The sequence below is a fragment of the Cicer arietinum genome, chromosome 6 (genome assembly GCF_000331145.2).
Source record: "Cicer arietinum cultivar CDC Frontier isolate Library 1 chromosome 6, Cicar.CDCFrontier_v2.0, whole genome shotgun sequence".
NCBI classification, from domain to species: Eukaryota; Viridiplantae; Streptophyta; class Magnoliopsida; order Fabales; family Fabaceae; genus Cicer; species Cicer arietinum.
The window spans coordinates 53,517,460-53,529,759 of NC_021165.2; the positions used below are offsets into that span (position 1 = coordinate 53,517,460).

The following is a 12,300-nucleotide window of genomic DNA, read 5'->3' on the forward strand; positions in this document are numbered from 1 at the left end:
TAAAGAACAATTTAAAATTCATTAAAAAAAAGTACATATAGAACAAATGTTCACACATGAGCCAAAAAATTACATTATGAAGTAAAGGTAGTGCCTATTCGGATATGTAAAATTGAGAAATTGAGTGTTGATCAAGAAATATTTGCATTCTGCAAAGATTGGCATGCCACTGAACCTACAGATGTACGCATGACAAGCTCACCTAGCATTGCAGTACAAGAAACATCTGTCTTAAGATGAGGCTGCACCAATTCCCATATCTTTTTCTTTTGTATCTGCATATTGTTACACAAAAATACTAAGTTACAACTGGAAAACACATGTTGGACATGACTAATGAATTAGCATGTTATGCCAATAGACAAGAATAAACCACGCAAAAGTTCAAAATTACTTCCTTATGTAAAACCGGCTCCTCAACAGCTACACAGTGCAGCAACTATTTGGACTGTTAGATCTAGAGATCTAGAGAGATAAAATATCTCTCTAGATCTAACAGTTCCCACAGTTGTTGTACCATGCACTTGTTATACAATTCTCAACAGTCTTTCTGCCAACTTACACATATGTGAGAAATGAGAAAAACAATCATCTTTTGCCCTTCTGTTGTGTTCACTAAATTCTAGAACTTCTGTATTTAACTATGCAAAATAAACAAACACACAAATTATTCATAGAATGGGGATAAACTTATGACAAGAGTAACTTTTGGCATAGTTAATCCGCTTAATAACTTAATATAGATATTGAACTTCACCAACCTAACCGTCGAATATTGTTATATTATAATAATGACCATGCACATCAAAATTTTAGATTAATTGGGCATTCATAGCTATGCAATCTTATATTAAAAAAAGTATCATACTTTCAACTGATGTTTTTTCATGAAGTTTCAAATAGTTTTGGAATTTTATTAAAATTTGTAAAGTTGATCAACTCAACAAGAATTTTCAATTTGACAGTTGGATAATTAAATTTTAATATGTAGTTATTAAGCGGAGTAGCTGTGATAGAGCAGAGATAAGATAGAATTAGATGAAAAGAATTATTGTATTAATTGATAAGAAAACAGAAAATGATTCCAGAGCTAATGCTCCTCAGTTAGAGAAAACAATTCTCTTACTGCCCAACCTCTAAGGTGTAACTGAAAAATGAAATAAAAACCATCCAGCTATCTTTGGACACACTCCCCTTTATTAGTGGAATATTAATTCCTATTTATTAGTGGAATATTAACTCCCTATGCCAGCTAGGCAATCATTATTTTTTTGCATCCCCTTTCTTATTCTTTCTCACATATACTTGCCATTGCTTAGGCCCCACCTCATCTCTATTTACTAAGAGATCCCCCTCATCACTTGTGGGGCCCAGCCCATTCCTATCATCACCCCCACCTTCAACAGTAGCCTTGTCCTCAAGGCGCAAATCAGGGAATTGACTCTTCAGCAGCAGTTCCTCTTCCCAGGTAGCATCTCCGACATCCATGCCTTCCCATTGAATCAACCATTCTCGCTTATGCTGCCCACCATCAAACTTATCCCTCCATGACAAAACCTTAGCAGGAATAATATCCCCAGTGTCAGACTCCAAACTGCTAGGTAATTGAGTTGTAGCAGTATAATTGCCTACAGCTTTCTTCAATAGAGAAACATGAAAAGTAGGATGTATTTTAGATGTTGCTGGTAACTGTAGCTTGTAAGCAACCTGCCCTATCTTCTTAATGACTTGATAAGAACCAAAAAATCTGGGAGCCAATTTTTGATGAATTCTATGCACCACCGATTGCTGTCGATGGGGACGTAATTTGAGGAAAACCCAATCACCAATCTCAAATTGAACTGCCTTGCGTTTTTTATCAGCTTGGTATTTCATGTACTCTTGAGCTTTGAGTAAATTAGCTTTCAATTGACGCAAAGCTTCATCCCTGTCTCTTAACTCCTGGGCTACAGCTTCTACTCTGGTTTCTCCCTCCAAAAAATGCACCAATACTGGAGGTCTCCTGCCATACACCACCTCAAAAGGGGTAAACCCTGTGGAAACATGGAATGTGGTATTGTACCATAGTTCTGCCCAAGGAATCCAATGTGCCCATGACTTAGGTTGAACTGCAATAAAACAACGTAGATAGGCCTCTAAACAGCGATTAATCACTTCTGTTTGGCCATCAGTTTGGGGATGGTATGCCGAAGACATTTTAAGCACCGTACCTACTAGCTTGAACAACTCTTTCCAAAAAATACTCACAAACAAGGGATCACGATCACTAAGAATTGACTCCGGAATTCCATGCAGTCTAACCACCTCCTTCACAAAAATAGCAGCAATGGAGCGAGCAGTAAATGGATGTTTAAGAGGAATGAAATGACTATACTTGGAGAGACGATCCACCACCACCAAAATAGCTTCAAATCCATTACTTTTGGGCAAACAAGTAATGAAATCCATAGATATCTCACTCCACACCAAAACTGGAATAGGTAGCGGCTGTAGTAACCCACTAGGCGTAGTCGCGGCATATTTTTGACGTTGACAAGTGTCACAAGCTTTCACAAAATCTTGCACCCTTTTCATCATCCCTTGCCAATATAAAGTGCCTGCCATTCTCCTATAAGTGCGTAGGTAGCCGGAGTGACCCCCACTAGGGGAAGAATGAAAATCCTTAAGTAGATCTTCAATAAGTGGTGAGTTAGCCGGTATAACTAACCTATTTTTGTAGAATAAGATGCCACCTTTTAAGGAAAACCCAGGTTTGGCAGTAACATCCTTTTGAATAGCCTCCACAATGCTTTTAAGCCAGGGATCCTTCGATACCTCTTGTTGCAATTGGCTGCTCTGCTGCCAAATAGGATAGGATTTAAGAGCATGAATTTCAGCATCCTCATGTTGTCTAGATAAAGCATCAGCCACCTTATTTTCCACTCCCACCTTATACACCACCTCAAAGTCAAAACCCAACAACTTAGCCATCCATTCCTGTTGATTTACTGTGGTAATGCGTTGCTGTAACAAGTGTTTTAGGCTCTTTTGATCAGAATAAACCACAAACCGCCTTCCTAACAAATAATGTCTCCAATGTTGAATAGCTAACACCAAAGCCATTAACTCCTTATCATAGGCCGATTTAGATAGCCTAGATGATTCAAAAGCCTTGCTAAAATACGCAATGGGATGTTTAGATTGCAACAACACAGCACCAACCCCTTTTCCAGAGGCATCACATTCAATTTCAAAAGGGAATTTGAAATTAGGCATAGCTAAAACTGGGGCAGTTGTAACAGCTACTTTTAATTTCTCAAAAGCTTCGGCAGCCGCAACATTCCATCTAAAACCATCCTTCTTTGTCAACTCGGTCAAGGGTTTAGCAATATTCCCATAGTTAGCTATAAATTTTCTATAGTAACCTGTTAATCCCAAAAAACCCCTCACCCCCTTGACGTTCTTAGGGACTGGCCATTGTAACACACTGCTAACCTTGGCAGGATCCACAGCAACCCCTGCTTTGGAAATGACATGACCCAAGTATTCAACTTGGTGTTTACCAAAAGCACACTTCTTTCCGTTAGCCACAAACTGATGTTGTTTCAAAATGTTTAGAACCATCTCCAAGTGCTGCAAATGAGCAGTCCAACTATCGCTGTACACTAGTATGTCATCAAAAAAAACCAATACAAACTTCCTTAAAAAAGGCTTAAAAATATCATTCATCACTGATTGAAAGGTTGCAGGGGCATTGGTAAGGCCAAATGGCATCACCATAAACTCATAGTGACCCTCATGAGTACGAAATGCAGTTTTATGAATATCCTCTTCCTTCATACGAATTTGATGATAACCAGATTTAAGATCAATCTTAGAGAAATAACCCGAGCCATGTAACTCATCTAACAATTCATCTACCACAGGGATAGGATACTTATCTTGAATTGTAACCTTGTTAAGTGCACGGTAATCTACACACATGCGCCAAGATTGATCCTTCTTCTTGACCAAAATAACGGGGCTAGAGAAAGCACTAGTGCTGTTTCGAATCACCCCCTGCTGCATAAGGATCTGAATCTGTTTTTCAATTTCATCCTTGTGTAAATGAGGATATTTGTAAGGCCTCACACTTACCGGACCAGCACCCTGCAGAAGTTCAATGGAATGGCTAATGTTTCTTGTAGGAGGAAGACCCTGGATTTCTTTAAATACAATAGCAAACTGATCTAACAACTTTTGCAACTCCTTAGTCTGTTGATCTGAGACACGAGGCACTTGTGAACCTACCACCTCCATCAAGGTAGGCCATTCGCAGTCTGTTATCAGCCGGGAAGAAGTGATGATGCTTTGGAAAGTAGCCATCTTCTCATCTAAGGCTTGGCCAAGGAGTTTCACCATACTGCCCTTATGGTTGAACACCATAGACATTTCTTTCCAATCCATGGTCACCTTCCCCAAAGTTTCCAGCCAAACAACTCCCAAAATCAGATCCACACCCCCTAACTCCAACACATAAGCATCAAAACAAATCTGCACCGTTCCCACATCCATCTGAATTCCCTTACACCTACCCATAGTTAGGACACGATGACCATCTCCTAACTTGACGCCCAAGGGAGTAGAAGGTACCATAGGCAGCCCTAGAGCTTCAACCACCTTAGGAGATATGAAATTATGCGTGGCTCCACTGTCAATAAGAACCAAAATAGGCGCACCTTGCAAACAGCCCTCTATTTTCATTGTTCGAACCTGGTTTGGAGTGGTGGATACACCGAAAACTCCCATCCCTTTACATTCTAACTCCTCTTGTGCAATCTCTTCTTCCGACTTGGCCTCCAGCACCACAATCTCTCCTTCATCGTTGACCACTTCATCGTCCCCCAAGATAATCAATCGTAACTGCTTCGTTGCGCATTGATGGAGGGGATCCCATCGTTCATTGCAACGAAAACAGAGTCCCTTCGCGCGACGCTCATTAACCTCTGCGCTTGGTAAATGGCGAACGCCGCGTGAGTGACGGCGTGAAACGTCACTAGAGTTAAGACGTGAAGGAGGAGTAGAATTGGGAGGAGGACCCAGCCCGGTACGCATTTTACCCACATTGTTACTAGTCTGGTTAGGGTTTGCAAATCTGTTCCCTTCCCCTTCGCGATTGGCCCAATTAGGTTTTTGAAATCGGGCCCAAGAACCTTGACCCGGTTTGTAGCCAATTGCATCGCTAAGTAACGATTACGAGGCCTGAAGGTACGCACACGAGAACGAATGTCATGACGTAAACCACCAATGAAATAACCAAGAAACTGTTGTTCTGGTAAACGGCCACACTGTGAAGAATACAATTCGAATTCAGCAATGTAATCCTCAACAGATCCAGATTGTTTTAATTCCTTTAATTCTTCAAAGGGGTTCTCCAAACGACCACCACCAAAACGAACGATCAACGCCTCCGTCAAACTCTCCCAAGACAGATCCTCCGTAGAATCGTGCCATAAATTGAACCAATGAATCGTAGGACCTTCCATACTGAGCTTCGTCAATTGAATTCTCACGTCTGCCGAAATGCGTTGTACGTCGAAATACGTTTCTGCTCGAGTGATCCAAGCCACTGGATCATCACCGGTAAACGCCGGCAATTCCACCTTCTTCGCAGCTAAACGGAACTCATCTAACGGCGAGGGAACCGCTGTAATATTGTCTTGAACCGCCGTCAAAGCCCTCTGAATTTCAGAACCAATGAAGTCACGTAAAGACTCAATGCTGTCCTCCACACGTCCCAAACGCTCCTCCACTCCGGTGATTCTTGCGTCCATTCTGGTTTGCATGAACGTAGCAGGTCGGACCAATTGATAGAGCAGAGATAAGATAGAATTAGATGAAAAGAATTATTGTATTAATTGATAAGAAAACAGAAAATGATTCCAGAGCTAATGCTCCTCAGTTAGAGAAAACAATTCTCTTACTGCCCAACCTCTAAGGTGTAACTGAAAAATGAAATAAAAACCATCCAGCTATCTCTGGACACACTCCCCTTTATTAGTGGAATATTAATTCCTATTTATTAGTGGAATATTAACTCCCTATGCCAGCTAGGCAATCATTATTTTTTTGCATCCCCTTTCTTTTTCTTTCTCACATATACTTGCCATTGCTTAGGCCCCACCTCATCTCTATTTACTAAGAGATCCCCCTCATCACTTGTGGGGCCCAGCCCATTCCTATCAAGCTGTGTCAAGAGTTACTACAGTAGAAGTTGATCCCCATCCTATAGACAGATGTATATATTCAAGTTTTTCTGTATGTATTATTGCCTGATTTGGAGCAGCAGCAGCAGGTTGATTGTCCTTTTCATCTTCAGACCCAAACCATATTCTTTCACCAGGATTTGCTTCTTCAGGAGGGAACAGAAGTTCAACATTCTCGTGCTTTGAATCAGAAGCAGCCATCAACATTCCACTAGACTTGACACCGTGCATATTCCTTGGCTTCAGATTTGAAAGAACAATAACTTTTTTGCCCTGCATTTGTGCCTTACTATTTGTTATATTGTACAGAAAAAATACAAAATATGGTTCCAATATAAAAAACTCAACAAATACATTAATTGCAAAACACAAAGTGTCTTCCTCACAGAACTCACATTTTAATAAGCATTGAATGACATACGTTGAGCAATTAAGCTATAGACCTAAATTAAATTACTTTCCAGTTTCCAGATGAGCAATTAATTCATAATTGTCTTTTTCAATCACACAAATATGTCTATAGTAACCATATGGTTCAGGAAGCACTGGTACAGATAAAACACAATACAAAAATACAATATAGCATGGACACATGAATACGATAAATTCTAGATCATAATTCATAAGACACAACATATGAAATTAATACCACAGATCTTCACTTAAAACAAAAACAAATTCTCCACTGATATTAGTATGAAATATTTTATAAAAAGAGTATTGAAGGATGCAGAGTTGCAATCATGATGGTGTTTGAGGAGTATTAAATTGAACACTAGTGCAACAACTATTTTGAAGCATCCATGCTTACTTGCCTCTCACATATGACAAGAAATAAGGCTCTCTGAGTGATAGGCGAAAACTTTCAGCTAATATTTGGAACGATGATGTATAGAATCAGCCACCGTATGTTTTAATTTTGAAATTTATCTTGCAGTGCTTTGTATAGTTAAGGTCACGGTTGTCAAAGTCACGAGTCTATGTAAACTCATGAGGCTAGACCACTGAACCCGACCCCTCGTTGGAGAGCTAGATTCAACTCAGTAGAGCTAGGTCTCAATAAATCAGAGTTGGGTTCAGTCACCTCGTTGTCCTGTTGGTTTCATTACAAACTTGGATGATGATATTTCATGATTTCCGGTTCATGACTTCATTTGTGTTGGAGCTATGCGGTCAAGACTCACTACAACATAGTTTACCTCCTTTGCATATGGGTTCACGCTCTTGTTACTCAGTTGTTGTGTTTAGGGTTTTTTAAAAATTACTCAACCACTGTCAGCGCCAAACTCTCAATTCTATTCAAGACTAAACAAGTCTACTCAAATTTATGCAAAAAAAAATTTATACTAATAATCAAACTCAATTTTGATACCAAGTGTCATAAACTTGAACAATTCTATGAGTAAACTCAAGAGTTTAACAACTATGGTTGAGATGATAAAAACTGTTACAAAACCCCACGGAGAGAGTGTTCTTGCTTGTTGCCACTCCTCTATAGTACACAACAACTCCAAATCGAAACATTATACAAAATGAAGAATTACTCTACCACCAGAATAAATATTTTGTTTATTTTTCCAGAGTATCCCTCATATGCAATTTTGGAGACTAATAATCCCTTTGAGAATCTGCAATATAATTAAGGGTTGTCTCCGTGCGCATGAGTCAAAGATCGAATCAATGGCCAAATAGGTAAGGGCCTGTTTGGGAGGGGATTTTGGAGGGGAGAGTTTCAAAGGGCTCGCTCTATATTTTATTATATATATTTGAGATTTAAATAAAATAAATAACATGATTCATGATCATACAACATTTCAATTATTCTTAGAAACATTTTATAACTGCTTAATTTTGAAAAGAAAAACAAGCCCTCTTCTCCCCTCCCAAAGAGACACTATGGCTATGTTTGAGAGTTTGCAGTGAGAAAAATAGAGGTAAATAGAGAGAAAATTTTCACCTTATTTAAAAGTGCGAATTTGTAGAGAATGTTTATGATTCATATATTTTTAATTTTAAGAGTATTATAACAACTACGAAATAATTTGAAGAATTTATTTAAACCCTCCAAAATCCTTCTCCAATACTCATATCGCACCACTTTGGTCCAGGCTTAATATTTCATAATTAAATTAAAATAAATTGGCTTAATTGCAGTTTTGGTCCCCCTATTTTAGCTGAATCGCGAAAGTAGTCCCTCCATTTTGTTTCTCCTCAGTTTTGGTCCCCAAACAGAATTTTAATCCAAAACTTGATGAAATTTTATTTTTTAAAGCCGTACTACACCATTTGTGGTCATATATTTCAGGTATAATTGTTGCAAATGAGATCTTGAGCCATTGTATGACTTAAATAAATGCAAAAAAAGTGAAATTTCATCAAGTTTTGGACCAAAATTCTGCTTGGAGGACCAAAATTGGGGAGAAACAAAATGGGGAGACTACTTTCGCGATTCAGTTAAAATAGGGGACCAAAATATCCAAAAAATATTGGGAGTAAAGTAATACTTCAATTTAAAAAATAAAAAAAAAGAAGAAAAAAAAAAGAGGAAAACGAAAGAGTTATACCTGAAGTTGTTCAAGAGGAATGTAATTGACAAGGCCACTACATATAATTCTAGGTTCAGGCTCACCAATATCAACTTCTTCAACATAAAGAGATTCAGCTTCATCATGTTTCCATGCCCTCACAATACGACCAACCCTTATATCAAGCAACCCAGCAGCATCCTTAATAAGACTCTTGTCATTTTCACCTTTGACATTGCTTTCACTCACTATGGATTCCGTCACTGTATCAGAAGAAAGAGTGCAAAATGAAGGGAACCCAGATAGGGTTTTGGCGCGTGAGGAAGATGAGAGTGAAAAAAAAGGGAACTTGCGAAGAAATGAGTAATGGGTTGTTGTTGTTATTCGTGAGAGTGTAGTGGTGCGTGAAGAGAAAGACGAGAGGATAACACCACTGCTGCTCTTCAAAATGTTTGCCATTTTGTTTGTGATTGATTGGTATTTGGTAATGGTATGAGATGAGAAATACAGAATGAAGGGTTTTAATTTTCAAGCTTCAATTTTTAAGACTACTTATTTTAATTACTACGCAGGTTGAGTAACTATGTGATCAATTTGTAATCAAGTCCTTGAAAGATTATACATTTTTTAATTAGGTCTTTATGTTAATTTTCAGTTAGTCAACAAGTGGCATGGCATACACTTATTTTCACATTTTTACAAACTTTATATGTCATTGTAATTTTAAATTACCCACACTCCCATTTTTACTATTCACATCCTTTTAATTTTTTATAAAAATAAAATATTTAAAATGTTTTTGTTTATTTATAATATTCTTTAAACCTTATTTATTCATTCATCACCATTTTTAACCTCATCATTCACATATCACAAAATCATCCGTAATTCACCCATCATAACTCGTAATCATTCAAAACTTACATCGTTCATTCATAATTTACACTGCATTAGTTTTGTAACATCTCAATTTTTAAACTTGTGTCTCAAAACTCAAGTAGTAAAAAGATGTCACATCTAATTTAATCCTCTTAAGAATATTTAGTTATTTTTTAATTTTAAATTGAGTTTCAAAACCGAGAACTAGTTTTACTTGTGTCTTAACAACTCCAAGATTAAAAAAAACACATTTAATTAATTAAATTTTAAAAATTTGATTTTAGATCTATTTATTTGTAAAAATAAATTTTGAAGCTATCAAAATATATAATTTGTATTATGCAACTTAGGTATTAAAATATGCCATTTTTAGTTAACTTTTAATAATTTTATGATTAATTTGCTTATTAATTTATTTGTAAAGATGAGATTTAGAACCACCAAGTTGTCACAATTTGTGTTCTAATAACTCAAAGATTAAAAAGATGTCACATCTAGTTACCCTTTTAATATTTGATTATAGTTTTATCTTTGCTTCTTTTTTTTTTATGAAATAAAATAAAATAAAAAACTTATGTTAAAAATTAAATAAATTTAAATTTTTTTACGAAATAAGGTCAATAATAAACACACACGCAAAAATAAAAACAAAATAAACGGTAAAAAAAAAGTATGGACTTATATTGTGATCTATTAAATAAAAAAAACACACTTTAATAATAGAAAAAAAAATACTATATACAAATTGTGAGCTCTTTTCAAAAATATTTTTAGTGAAACAAATGATTGAACAAAAATAGGATATCAGCACAATTCGCATACACAAACACAAACAAGATTTCATCTTTCAAATAAATCATGTGTTAAATATAAAGTTTGAAAAGTGAGTGAATGAGAAAATATTGAAGACATAGATGGTGAGATGGTTGGTGGTGCACACGGTTGTGTGAAGTGGGATGACAGTGATATACTCTATTTCTCTCTATTTTTCTATTTTTTTTTTGGTACTCAAAGTTGCCCCCAAAATTTCATACCCTTCTCTGATTTTTTTCCTCAATTTACAGAATAAAATGACGAATCTTTGTATGCATTAAATAAAAACAACATCCGAATTTTGTATTGTTTTGGGATAAATATTAAACAACATCAGAGTTTGAGTGCGAAAGTGATACAATATTAAGCCAAAAAATATTAAACAACATTGTTGTTAGCAGGGATGATAACAAAACAAATAAAATAAAAGAATACACAGTGAACGAGTCAAATATATGAAAAATATATTGAGGATATATGGTTAGGAAACATGTTTACGGTAAAGAAGAACAAAAACGGTAAAGAAGAACAAAAGTAGGACAAAGTATGGCAAACTGGCAAAAAAGAACAAAAGTAGGACAAAGTATGGCAAACTGGCAAAGAAGAACAAAAATAGGATATCAAAAAAAGTATTTTTTTTTAAATAAAATAAAAAAAAATAAAAGAGAAAAAGAAAAACAAATTTTGTGTTGGTGAAATAAAAAAATGTGTAAAAATGAAAATGGGTGTTGGCAGAAAATAATGAAAATGAATGAATAAAAATTATAAACACAAAATATTAATTTTTTTATATTAATTGTAAAATATTAATTAAACATGTTAATATTATTATTTTAAAATAATTTTTAATTAGTCGGACAAAATTGAGGTAATACAAACCAAAAAATTAATATGATCATTCACTAACAACTACAATAACAAGGATGACCTCCATACACTACGCACTGCACAAGTTCCTTCTTACGCGGTATCTCTCCTCGAAGTAACTTCCTCCTTCTCATCAGACATAGAGGGATCAGTCTCCTTAGAGGTCAAGTCCACCCACGAGATAGGTGGCTTCAACTAGGGGTGGACAAAATTCAGTTATGCTTGAAAGCCGAACCGAACTAGTTTTTAGTTTAGAAAAAATTGAACCGAACCGGTTTACAGTTTGTAAAATCGAACCGAACTGGTTCTATAAACCAGTGAACCAGTTTAATACTCCAAACCGAACTGAACTGGTTTAATACTCCAAACCAAACTGAACCAATTTTAACTTATTTTTACTTGTATCAAACCGAATTGAACCGGTTTTAACTTATACCAAACCGAACTGCTTTTGCATTAAATTGAACCGTGCTATTTAATTCCTATAGACTTTTTTATTTAATTCATTGACTAGCAGTCTGGCAGCATGTGGAGCAATGTTGATCAATCATAATTCACATGTTGCCTTTCCAAATACATATTAAGCCTTGCATTGGCACAACAATATTGATCAATCAAATCAGAAACAAAATCAGATACATATTAAGCCTTCCCAAAAGATAAAATTAGAATTAATCAAAAACAGAAACAACAATGTCTAATTAGGGTAATGTTGATCAATTAGTCTCAGCACATCACCAAACCTTAATAGGCTAATGAATTTTCTAAAAATAGGCTAATGAATTTACAATACAATACAAAGTTTGTAGAACTAAAAATATTGTAACATACATTTCTCAAAGGTTTCAAAACAAGCACTTCCACTATCGTAGGTGTAAGATTACTACGATGAGGATCCAACACCCTTCCTCTAGTGCTGAAAGCAGACTCTGATGCTATAGTAGACACAGGGATGGCCAACAGCTCATGAGCAACACTTGAAAGGATGAGGA

At 36.1% G+C, this 12,300-nt stretch overlaps 1 protein-coding gene across 2 annotated transcripts; it reads right to left on the reverse strand.

Annotated features, from left to right (window-relative positions):
• On the reverse strand, window positions 1–9,354 carry LOC113784064 (uncharacterized). Of its 2 annotated transcripts, XM_073370066.1 has the most exons (4): window positions 8,789–9,289; window positions 6,291–6,497; window positions 563–641; window positions 1–275 (listed from the first exon to the last, which is right to left on the reverse strand). In XM_073370066.1, the coding sequence occupies exons 1-4, from the start codon at window positions 9,206–9,208 to the stop codon at window positions 232–234; spliced, it is 750 nt and encodes a 249-aa protein (XP_073226167.1). In that variant the 5' UTR covers window positions 9,209–9,289; the 3' UTR covers window positions 1–231. The 2 variants fall into 2 exon arrangements, with proteins under 2 accessions (XP_073226167.1, XP_073226165.1); XM_073370064.1 differs by lacking the exon at window positions 563–641 and having other exon boundaries at window positions 8,789–9,354.
• Between the last annotated feature and the right edge of the window lie 2,946 nt (window positions 9,355–12,300).

Excerpts from the sequence above, each read along its gene's own strand:
- LOC113784064 (XM_073370064.1), bottom strand. The coding sequence starts at position 9,208 with ATGGCAAACATTTTGAAGAGCAGCAGTGGTGTTATCCTCTCGTCTTTC. Across the intron at positions 6,498-8,788 it reads TTCCTCTTGAACAACTTCAG|GGCAAAAAAGTTATTGTTCT; the intron begins GTATAACTCTTT and ends GCACAAATGCAG. Across the intron at positions 276-6,290 it reads CTGCTGCTGCTCCAAATCAG|ATACAAAAGAAAAAGATATG; the intron begins GCAATAATACAT and ends AACAATATGCAG.